Here is a 12,911-nt window from a genome sequence, read left to right on the forward strand (position 1 = left end):
TTGCCCTGCATACTTACCTCTGATTCTTTATCACTTAAAGATCCCAAGCTTCCAAAACTGTGATTTGAGCTTTCGTTATTTGTTGAGGCCTACCGAGACAAATAAAACACTAAATATCATATACAGATTTATAAAACAGCTAATCCAATATTATCAGCCAACAAGTAACAGTAACAAAATTTCATGCTTGCAAGGAAAAATTTATTAACTATAAAGAACCCTAGAACATTCAAAAACATTGAAGTCTTATTCGGGAATGGCAAAACATCCAAGGAAAACCCCTACTAAATGATTCCACAGAATGGGCTTAAAAAGCCAATACTACTGGAGGTGCCGGAGACTACTAAAAATGTTTATTTTTCAAAGAAAAAGAGGGTTCAATTTTCTCCAAGATAATACTAGACTACTGCAGGGATTATTTTTTTAATCCACTCAATGACAGAAATCTACAAGCTACTGACAATATTATTCTACATTCTTAAAACAAACATTTCCACCAAAGTAACAAATTCAGACTAGCGGAGGGGTTAGATAAAAATTGTGAAATAGTATCAAATTGCAATATTTATTTAGAAATTTTCTAAGGTTGATTTATTCAAAGATCTTTTGAACACAGAATGGTAGCAAGCACATTTTATTGAAAAAGTCTGTTCCACGTTCACATAAAAAATGCTAACATCAGTTGAGCTTCTTTTTATTAAAAGATAAAAAAACACAACAAACTTATACCTCTGGATTATTGTCTTCCATATACGAAGGCAGAAAAAATACTTTTATGTGAAACAACAACCAGTTCAAGGCAAACACTCAAGCTTCCTTCAAAGCATTAAATTCCAGCACTGCATCAGTTTGCAGGACAATACTGATCTGTGACATCTTCTGAATAACTAGATCACCTCTGAATTAAAATTTCTGGAGAAATGTTAACTAAAACCACAAAATTTCCATGTGTCTTCCCCTCCCTCAGGCAGCCACTAGTACAGAAATGCCTAGATGTTGTTCTTCCTTGCAATGTCTCAATATCTGGTCATCAGAGTTAGCTGAGATAATAATTTCAGTAACCTATATTCATATTTCCACCCTTGCTTCCTGAAAAAGCTTGAAAATGATGGGCTTTTCCTCCAACAACTCCAAAACTCTTCAGCAAAACAGCAGATAAGGGTAGGCTTTCAAAATAGTGGTCCTAATCAATGAAAGTCCATCTCAATATAATTACTAGAAGAATAATGACCTAGCATGTTTCCAAAAACAACCAGTAAGTGCAGTTGCAACCTCCGTATTGTCTTGCTAGGTTAGGAAAAGAGAATTTGGTACCTGTGGATTTGAGTATGTACATGAAGAGGAAGTTTTCCCATTTTTGCCTTCAAAGTGAAAGCAGACCAATGGAGATCATATTTATACATCACATTTTCACAGTTACCTCTGCACATGAGATCAAAATTGGTTTATTATGTTTTTTTTTTTTTTTAAAAAAAATCAGATAAGCTTCTCACGACATCCCCCACTAAAGACTAAAGACCTCATATATTTTTTAAAAAAAAGTATATTCCGAACACAGCCCAGATTAGCTACTACACTTCATGTTAACTGCTTGGATACACTGAATGGTCAGAAATAAAATAAATACAAACAAAACTAATATAATTGCCATTTTACTGATAGTGGGATAAATCACAGGACTAGATGTTGGTATTCCTCTACCTCCCTGCCTCCCAAAACAAAACAAAAAGCAAGCAGGAAAAAGAAGGGATATTGCACTGCATACTGAAGATGATTTGTGGAACATTTCTGGTCAAAGGTAAGAACAACAGTGTCTTAGATGAGGATCTGCATCAATTAGAAGACAGTGGTAGTACTATCTTCTGCAAACAGTTATCAAAGCATTTGGTAGTATTAAAACAAACAAACAAACAAACAAACAAAACCAAACCACTTTATCCAGCTACCCATTTGGAAACCTGCTGGATGAGATGTAATTATCTGTTCAAACAGATCTTAGAATGTATCAGGGACAAGAAATTTATGATTTACATTTTAGAGTGAAAGAGGAAATTAGGTGTTTTAAATTTCAATTTTTTTTTCTGGCTAATTCGGATGCACAAACTGAGAACCTCAAAGTGGAATGTAATTTGGGTAAAAGTGAAATCAGCTGAACAATAGACAACAAAAAATAGACTTGAACAGATTTATGTAAATGGTAAGCAGCAACTCTCGGGTGATCAAAGTTTAAAGAAAAGGAACCCCAAGAAACTTGATAATTACTTTTTTTAAAAAAGGATTACATACATAGCAGTAGACAGGTTCTGAGGAGGAAAGACTGGAAATAAGGCAAGGAACAACACAGCTGTATCAAAAACTAATAAAAGGGTTTTTAAATACACTAAAAGTTAAATGAAGTTAAAAGAAAGTACAGATCTAGTAATGAAAAAGGACAAATAGTCATTTGAATTATGAGCAATTACAATGACCTAATAAATTAGTGGAGAAAGTAGTATTAGAGAAATCAAGGAAGAAAGAAACAAAAAGATGGGCCTTAATTACTGGGTTTGTCTCTATCTAATTTTAATCATAAGATATGGCAAGTACACATTTTTGCAGTCATAATTAAGAGGCAACTAAATAAAAAGAGAAAACCACAATGCATCAGCCACAGTGTCAATCTAACCTGATTCCTTACCCTGACTATTTAACTCACTTCTTGGTTAAGACGTTAGTAACAGAAGTGATATGTTACCTTTTTTACAGCTTTGTGACAGTTACCTTCATGTCGCTCTCAAAAACAAACTAAGAGATATGATGCAAGATCGCTATGTACTGATTTCAATTCTTTACAGTTTGTTAATGATCATCAATACATCACATGTCTCCAGAAGTTTCATCAACGTCTGCTACCAGTTAGTATTTTGTCCTGTAATCTAGACTGGTAACTAAACTGTGGAATAGGAAGTGAAAAATACTAACCAAGTTTGTGTTAAATACTGAAAAATATGAGGGCACTGCAAACATGTTGGAAACAGAATTCAAAAGTACTTTGGTCATGGGGGAAATGTGCTCAAAAAAAATCAGTATTATATCTCTTTAACATCAGTTTATTAAGTATTACACTTTGTGAAGAACATTCAAATGCACAAGTACAAGACAGAGTACCTCTGGATAGGCGACAGTATTGCAGAAATCAAGTTTGGATGTTGAAACTAGTAACTTGAACAGAATTTGTAATAAAGGCAAATTTATTTTGCAGATCTATCAATTGAAGGGTAATATATGATATATGGAAGGTAATTAAGCCCTGCTATTCAATGTTCATAAGGTTTTGCCTCAAGTGTTGCATCCTGGTTTAGATACTAATAGACAGACTGCAAAAAGTCTACAATGAAAGTACGTAAAATTGATATAAATGTCTGGAAAAGTTGAAAGAATTTGGCTTTGTTAATCTAGATGTATTAGTCTTCAAATACGTTTAATCTTAAAAACAGAGGTCACACCAAACTCCCTGTGTCTATTTCAAGCTGAACTGTAAGTAGCTGGCCGTCTGCAGAAGGGACAACTCCACTCCAAATACTAGGAAAAACTTCCACCTCTGATCACACGTGCACTAGAGCAAAACCACAAGAGTCTGTATAAGCCCATTCTTTGTTGTTTTTAAAAACCATTCAATGTCCTTATGTCACAGATAGGTTCAGGATAAACAATCCTATCTCAAGCAAAAAAAACCCAAACTAACAAAAACTTTCCTGAGGGCCTCTTCCAACCCCGTACTTTTGCGAGTAAATCACATGGGCAATATACAAGTGAGATAGCATGAGATAAATTTGTATTCTGAAGATGGTAGATCTGGATGACTACTTTTAGAACTTACTTTAGCTCCAACACTGCAACTTCCAGTACTCCCAGTGCTGCCACTTACTACTCCTGTAAATCTTGCCTCTAACAATTCTTGTCTTCTTGGGTCCAGGCTATGAAGTTCATCCATCGCTCCTAAAAAAGATAAATAAATTAATTTTATTCCCTAATATCTGCAGTGAAATATTTTGCAAACAAGCCAAATATATGACTGGCCTATGCAAAGAAAAGACTTATACCTTCAACTTCACAGTGGTTCACCTCTGTTACCCAATCACCAATTTCTTCTATAAGAAGAGCCTTGTTGATTTTGGTGAAAACTACAACCTCTTAGAGGTGTGTAAGAGACATGGAGTTTGCCGTGTCTGATATGCCAACGAGGTAGGTATTTATAGATTAAAAACTAGCTGACAGGAGCAAAATACTTTCCAGCATAAAATCTCCTAATTGCAATCCCCATGTTTTCCATATTATTTAAATTGTTTAGGCTATCAACTTATCAATGTCCAAGACAAACAAGTAAGAATCACAGGAAAAAAAGGAAAACCAGAAGGTAGATCATAGTCCTCAACACATGCAAGGGAATGCAGTGTCACATGGACGTTCGACGGGCAGAGAAGCGAAGAGTGGGATCAGCAATATGAAAGGACTCAAGTGTAACAGAGACCCTCTGACAGAGCCCTGCTAAACAGAGTAAAACAGTGCTGCTGGCATCAGCAGGGAAAGTAAGGTGGAAGGAAATGGAGGAACAAAAGGAGTTTCTGACAAGCTCAGCCTACATGAGTAGGCTGCAACATGATGTGCAGCTTTCTGATTTGTATTTAAATCACTTACGGCTGTTTAATGAGTCTGAAAGATGATCTAGACAAATAGTCTTCCGTATTTACGCAAACTATGTTTTTTGTTTTTATCTTTTCCAACTTGAACATGCAGTTTATCTTCAATTGGCAACATTTCAGTTGCTTTATTTTAAATAAGATATGTAACGCCAAACTCTTTATGCACTATTTTAATAGCATATCCCTCAACTACCACTACTATAAAGTGATACAGCCTCATTTCTTTCAACCAAGACACAACTTACCACATTTGTGCTTTCAGTCTCACAGGACAACACAGCAGTTCAGAAAGGACTGCAAGTAATAACTATGTATATTCAAATGGTGCTAAGAAAAAAAGCTTTTGGAATTCCCATTTCATGAAAACAACAGTTCGCAAAGTTTAAGTGCTCCTATTAACTTCTTATCCATCAGCTAAGCATCTTGACAACCAAAGCATCAGCACAGCTTTCATCACAATTAATAAGACACAAGGCACTTTATTACACAACTCTCGAGTATCTCACAAACTTTTAACATTCAAGAACTAGATAGAACCTTCTGTACCACACATTTTGGCCACTCTTGGCCATGCAGCTAACCCTTCTGGTAGAGAAAGAACTGGGTCTGCTATTTGATTAATTCAGGTTGCCCTTGTTCCCATGGGAAAGGCAGATGATGGTGAGTGTGTGGTGCTAGTGCTCCTTTATTGCAGAACCTGGTACCCAGATCTCCTCTGATGAAGAGAAAAACGATCAGGAAGGAGACATTTGGGAAATGCGTATTGGCAGAGCCTCATTTTGAAAAAATCAAACCACAAGCAGCAGGTTAAGGATACTGCATTTTACGGGAGGTGGGGAGTTTGCCCAAACGCAGCCACACACAGGGCTGGAGGTCTCTTTTCCAACAACACAGGGGAATTACCCAGTTTGAAACTGCAGCCGGCTTATTATCAGCAGTTGTAATGCAGCTTCTGAACTTACCTAGTAAAAATTCCTCCAATTTCTATGTATTTTAGCCTGTAAGCTCTCTGGGGTAAAGACTGTTTTACTACATGCATACACAGTGCAGAACAATCAGGAATTTTCTTTAAATTCTTGCTTCCTGCAATGTGCTTGTGTACTGCTTCCAAGAGTTGAAAAACAAATTGTACGCTTCTCTTACACACAAAAATTATTTCTTACATTTACACATTGTGCAATAAGGCTTTTTTTTTTTTTTTTCAAAAAAAAAAACCTGATGTGTACAGCATACCTTTTCCAGTATGTATGTAATCTATACCTTAATGGGAAACTATTGCTCTGAAAAAGCATAAGAAACTAATCACAACAGATTTGTCAAGTGAGTTTAAATTATTATTATTTTGTTTCGGAACAGTACAAGTGCTTAATTGTATGCCACGCTGAAATAATCAATTTTAGTTTAGCAAAGCAACCCATTTAATGAAGCAAGACTGGCAATATTTTGATTTACTAGCCTACTTCATAGTCACTGTCCACAAAAGTTCAAAGCTTACTTCAAATTGCTAACATAATTCTAGCAATTACAAACCATGCTTATATTACAGAAACAGATACTCCCATACCCTATATTCTTTATTTTATGAAATATGGGAAAACACTAATAACTGTGGATAGCTAAGGCTCATCTGAAGCGCTGCAGGTAAAATTGGTAGTCCAGGTCTCACGTACTGTATCTAGATACTAATGCACTAAAGAGATCAGCACCCCTGAGTTACCTTACCAGTCAGAATGGTAATTTAGCAGGTAGAGGGGTACTCCACTGCACAGATTAAATACAATCCTCCATTTTTTTTTTCTGCTCATATTTTAGAGCCTACACACGCTAATGCATGCTCTGTATTCTCTTCATTATTTCTGCTGGAGATGATTTTTTTTTGTGTGTGTGTTTGAGATTTTTGGTTTGGTTTTGTTTTTGTTGTCAAATATCCAGAACCAAAAAGCAAAATACAATTAACATGTATACTCTGCCATCCTTGCGATCTGAAGGACAAGACAAAAAAAGCTGGCTTCAAACCTTCTTTCAACACAGAGCAAATCCTACGAAGATCTATTAAACTGTCTTGCTCATTCATGCTGTAATTTAAAACACACCATTCACTCTCAGACACACAGCTGTTTTTTCAAGAACATGCAGTTCTGTACAATTCTTCAGTTCTCAGCACAAATTATCTACTTTTAAAGGTACCATAAGCTTTAAGAGACTTTATGTAAAGGACAAAACCCAATTTTTTTTTAAAACACTAGACTTTATAAATTCTCCTGCTCACTTCATACCTTGCTGCTCACAAGATCGACATAACTCATAGTTCTGAAAACACACCAGACTTCTTACTTGAACTAACTTCACTCCTACCCCTGAGACCAAACTCACTAACTCAAAGGACATGCAATCACATTACACAAGTACTTACAGCATACTTAGAACGATGCAAAATAAAAAAAAAACTGGCACGGCTACCACCTACTGCCATTCAAACTTCTACTATCTTCCAAAGAGAATATCTCTAAGATTACCCAAAACTCACAGAAGAGCCCTAAAAAAAAATTGCTTTTCTTTATTTCTTGTAACTGCTATGACTTTAGAATGCTGCTTCTGGTAATTTTTTTTTAAAGTTACCAACATTATCTAGCTGTTATATTTTTTGGGAGTCATGGTATCTTCCAAATTAATTTATCCTTCAGAACCACAGACAGTCCCTCCTCTAAAAACTAATATAAAATGTATAGATTTCTTGTCCTGAAAAGGACACTTTTTGCAAGAACTCTTTTGAAAAGAACTCCAAACTCCTCTGAGAATTTGTTAAACAATGGGCTATGTCAAAAGACAAAGTTATAGATTCAGGTAAGTAATTTATAAGCTTTTCATGGCATTGGGTATAATCAATTATACCATACTCTACCTTAGCAAAACAGAGATGTAAGGAATTCTCCATGGCAGTTTGAATTTTTCAGAACTAGTGACCATAAAGTGCGACTACATCTGTACTCCAAGGCCTCACATCTGCAATTATTTGCAAAAGATCCAGTTATTTAACCAAATACTTACTCATACCTCAGTAAAACTGACACTTTAGGAGAAAAAGTTTAGCAGAGAGTTGCAACTGCAAGTCTTCACCTCCTAAAACAGGATCTTTTGGGATACACACCTACTATGATCTCTATCTCGAACACTGCTAGACTGCAGAGTACCACTGCAGGCCCAAACACAACAGCCTGACAGATCAGACATGTTTTTCTTCTCCACTAAACATGGAATTAAGCTCCAAGACTCAAATCTTTATCTTTGAATCTTATTACCCTGAATGGACTCTTGTTATCTGGCAATCAATTACAGCTTCAAGACGAAGAAAGATCAACAGCTTCACACATTGTCAGCTTTCTACAATGAAGAAACAGTTCATTCTGCAGAAGCCAGATTCTTCTTAGAACAACTCTCCAGATTAGGTTGAGCCTCCCTTCTCCTGAACTCAAGGCCTGCACAAACCACATTTCACTTAAGTGAAAGGCATACTGGTTTGGTCTAGTTTCTTTAACAGACTTATATGCATATAGCTTTTAATGCCAAAGCAAAATACTTCAACATGGAGACCTATCTATTGAAGTGAAGATGACAGCTCAACAATAGCCTAAATACAAATTGAATTTCCTGATGTGTTCCTACTAGGCACTCACATTTTATGGTATCACACATGGTGTGAGAATTACGTCCCACATATTTTCAGGAACACTTCACATTAACATTCATAATATTACCACCATGTAGTCTCTTCACTGACAGTAGCATCCTTTAGATCAGTAAACCTAACTAACATCCAGTTAAAACAGCAAGGGATGGGGAAAAAAAAGGAGGGGAAAAAAAAATAAAGAAAAAAGGTACACATTTTAAATGGCAAGAAATGGGCCTGGAAAGTAGCTTCCACCATTCTCTTCATATTTTTTTAAATCAAAATTCCTTTAAAGGTATCAAACAATCTCTGAAGTTACGAACGTCAGACTTTAAGCATGGTAACCATTCCAAGTACACAAACCACTGCTTAACAGCACTGAAGTGCTAGTATGATGGCATAAAGCCAAGCAGCAGTAATTTGAGAAGAGTTCAATTCCAAGATAACAGCAAAAACACAGCCCGCCCTTAGCAGAAGGCTCTGAAGTGCATCACCATCCAACATTAATCACAATCCCGAGGCCACATTCATCCAGTACTGCGGCCTCAGAAGTCAAGAAGCTCCCACTTAACCTAAATCAGCAGTCAACAGGTCAGACAGTAAGATACAATTTCTGAGATTTAAAGTAGAACAAAAAAATCACAAAACTATATTTACCTCCTAACAATAGCTACATAACCAAAGCGTAGAGTATACCATTTACCAAGGCCGCAGGGTTCCAGCTCTTACAAAATACTTAAGAGAATAATAACAAACAGCTACAGATTACCCATGACAAAGTTTAACTTGGAAATTTAGAAATGCTTATAATCACTGGCTTTCCAGGGAAGAGGATCAGCTTCTTTTACAGAGGACTATGTAGCTACTATAACCTCCAAACAGGTGACATGAAAAAGTTCAGGGTACTACATTTGAGTTGAAAACCTTCACTGTAGCTGAAATCAAATAGCAGCAATAAATGCAACAGAAAAGGGGAAAAATACATCCTGACGTTCAAGTGAAACAAGCTATTTGAAAAGATCTTAAGTGATACGAAATTCCTGCAGAGAGCAAGACATTGCTAAGCCTGGTGTCAGGAAAGAATAGAATCAATTTAATTAATCTAGAGTAGTTTTAAATGCACGAGGAAAATACAACATTTCTCAGCACCTGAGCCAGTAACACGGAAACACACAACACAGAAAAAGAAGTATAAAAGTGGTATTTCTCACTGAAGTCATCTTCTCCATTTAAGCGCTTCTCTTTCCACAAACATACATAAATGACTGTAGCTCACTTTTTAAAAATGCTGTTTGAACATTGTTCATTTCACTTTTCCCAACAGCTCAACAGTCCAGAAATTTCATCTAAAACAAAGAAAACTTTGACTGTTGGATAGGTAAGCAATTTTCTGCAAATCATTTTACAACAGAAGTCAATTTTTTAATGCTAAAAAAAAACTGTAATGATCTTCAGACTTCATCTCCGTGCTGCCAATTTTTGGATTTCAATTGTCTGGCCAACAACCTAGAAAGGAAAAGTGAATTACAGAGAAATATGTTCCTCAGAGAACCTCTGCTAACGCCTTGAAGAAAAACTTAAGAATAAATCACTTGGGCCAACTACAGATCAGCTAGGAGACATCTGTGGGTAACAATTAAAGAATGTTTAATTCACCTCACCTTCCAGCTAGGCACCCTATTCTAAGGACCCCTTGGCCATTACGTGTCTCATCACATGGCTGTAGGCACCAGAGGCAGAGATGAATTTACAAGTTGCCTACCAATGCCTTTATGTGGCCACAAATCAACAACATATACTCATGTGTTTGGGTATACACCACAAGGATGGGAACTCAGAATGGCTCATTCAGAGCTCAGTGAGTGATTCATACAACAGAGAGGACAATAGCTCCCCAAGGGTCTATTCCATTGTAATTGGGGCTGAACAAGGCATGCAACTATGTCCAAGGCAAGCAGGTGATGCCTCGTTTATGATGAGTCCCTCTACCAATCCTACCCCTTGGAAGTACAACTGAATTGCCTGAAAGCCACACATGGCATGAGCCTCCTGAAGCAATCAAGAGCTCTTATTTCCGAGTGACAGCATTTTCCCTACCTATTGCTTATAAGTAACTGCACTGTCCTTCAACACCACAGACCACAAACCTATTGCACAAGTGTAAATACAACCTGTTTGAGGTGCAGCACAGTACCTAAGAAAGAAAAGCACTAATGTAGGCAATAGAAAGACTTGAAAAGAAAGAAAAAAAAACAACTGACTGAGCACCTTAAAAATTACATCCCAAACCTGAAAAACTATAACGTGCATGTTTATGATAGCTTTCACGACTGAAGTCTGTCTAACAATTACGGTGCTCACGGGTCTGAAAGCTACTGAAACTTCTTTGCAATATTCACTGAAACAATAGCACGCCGTGTCTCATTCTGATCCTGTGCACTACTCAGAAAACCAGAGTCAACATCTAGTTTATTTGGCATGTGAGTCCTTGTAACATGTAAGTTTTTAGCTAGACTTTTCTTTATGCTATCTTTTCCCACAGGAATTCTTCTCATATCACATTTTCCCCCCACCTTCCCTCTGAAATTTCTAAGCTATTATTTTGCGGTGGTTTTTCCCATATTGATAATAGGAATTGGTAAGTACAGAATAATTAATAAAGATAAGATATAGCACAAAACATTCAACATTGCACCTACCTATCCATTTCTCAAAATTCTAGTATAACTCCATGTGCACCGTGTACAGGAAGCGTTAGCATAGCAAATACTGCTATGAGCAACAGAACCATAAGGTTCTTCCCAAGTCTGCTGAATAATGTTTAACACAATTAATGAAGGGAAAAAGGACAACTGAAAGAAAATACATTATATTACTAGTATGCCACCCCTTAAGGGCTGTGAGAAGACTACATTTTGAAGATTGCGATCACTGTATTTTGTCCTCTGCTCCCGCACACCTTAACTAGACAAAAGCTGAATTAAACAGATCAGTTCATGGGCACAGTTAACAGAAACACCTACTGTCCCCAAACAGCAGTCCAATTGGAGGAAGAATTGTCCACATGCTGAAGAATTTTGGTGGCTTTTTGACACCACTATCTTCTACCACTTAACAGCAAACTGGCAGAGCCAGAGTGTATGAAAGAAACAAATAGGTTTGCTAACATAGTCTTCACTGACCATTTTGCACTCTTCACAGCTAACAACAAGACACACAAGACCAGGTTTATTGATAAGTTGACTCTCACTGCCTAAAGTATTGCTCTAAGCATTTAGTCTATTTAGAACAAACGTATAGATACCAAAAAACGTGTCTTCAGTAAAACTCTTTAACAACAGCATCTGATTTGAACATCTTCTACAGTGACAGAATAATCAGAGATACAAAGCACTCGTTTAAAGTGCTTTTAATAAAGTTTTGTTCAAGATAACTATCAGTTTGGCAGCAGCTGGGTGGCCAACTAAGACATTCTATTGATGTTTCCTGTCATCTCTGACCACTATAGTCTGTGCCTGCATAAATGTGATACTAAACCTCTCTAAAGTCACCCGTAAACCCTTAAACAATTACACAGAGGTCCCATGCAGTTTTCTCCTGGAAAGGGAAGATTCATTGCACAATGTATATACAATATACAGACAAGGAGTTTATGCTTACAATCACCCTATAAGATAGGAAAAGCCTATGTATATTTTTCAGAAAGCACCTAACATCTTGGCCAAAGTTATGCAAGACATCTGTGGCAGAAACACTAAAAGACTGTCTTCCTAGGTAGCAAACATCTGCCTCGAACACAACATGATGTCAAGAGAAATAAAAACTAATACAGTCTGGGCTGCACACATGCAGGTGACGCGCTGCCTGCCTGTCTCTACTAGCTCCCTTTTCAGCTCTATGCAGAGGAATCTGCAGCAATTACTGTACTTCCAGACAGCTCTGTAAAAGGCATCCAAATAGAAAGACAGAAGCAGAATTTGCTCATTTCGGCTTCATTTGTTGCAAAACCATACGCTCCCTACTTCCTTGGGGAAGAGGTAGCGAGCATGGAGAAGCACACTGCCAATTCATGGGTCACTTGTTGGCGATGCTGACAAACAGGTCACAAGGTAACACCAATTTTGTGATACCCTCAAAGTGTATCACACTCTGAACAAAAGCTCACTACTTTCCATCCCTCTATCTATTTCTATGATGAAAAGCACTAAAAGCCTGGAGTACTCCTGAGGAAGAAACACCAAAAAGTTCCACAAATTTCATTTGCTGCACTCAGTTATAAAGAAACAAACCAGGAGCTCTAACTGCTTGAGTCCACGAAATGGCTGTTCTGCAAGAATTTAAAATGGCACAGGTCTTTTGCACATATCAAAAATAAACAGCAGTTTCTGCTATCTAAGGAAGGAGTGAAAAGGAAGTTGAAAGCAGAGGTCACCTAAGGAGTAGGAAGAGAGCGAGCAACACCCCTTCCCACAGGGTTTTTGGTTCTCACCCTCACTCCTCAGAAAAAGTAAACCATGAAGGAATAAATGTAAATCGTGCACCTTTCCCCCAAACAAATTTGT

At 37.1% G+C, this 12,911-nt stretch overlaps 1 protein-coding gene across 3 annotated transcripts in view; it reads right to left on the reverse strand.

Annotated features, from left to right (window-relative positions):
* The window catches only part of TLK1 (tousled like kinase 1), a 68,846-nt gene that overhangs the window by 40,675 nt on the left and 15,260 nt on the right, over positions 1-12,911 (reverse strand). For all 3 annotated transcript variants that reach the window (XM_086751492.1, XM_086751493.1, XM_086751491.1), the window contains exons 2-3: positions 3,860-3,978; positions 18-89 (exon numbers count right to left, since the gene is read on the reverse strand). In XM_086751492.1, coding sequence (XP_086607618.1) covers positions 18-89; positions 3,860-3,973 — 186 coding nt within the window. In that variant the 5' untranslated portion in view covers positions 3,974-3,978. The remainder of the gene's footprint in view (positions 1-17; positions 90-3,859; positions 3,979-12,911) is intronic.

Source organism: Chlamydotis macqueenii, chromosome 6 (assembly GCF_036417535.1).
Source record: "Chlamydotis macqueenii isolate bChlMac1 chromosome 6, bChlMac1.mat, whole genome shotgun sequence".
Taxonomy (NCBI): domain Eukaryota; kingdom Metazoa; phylum Chordata; class Aves; order Otidiformes; family Otididae; genus Chlamydotis; species Chlamydotis macqueenii.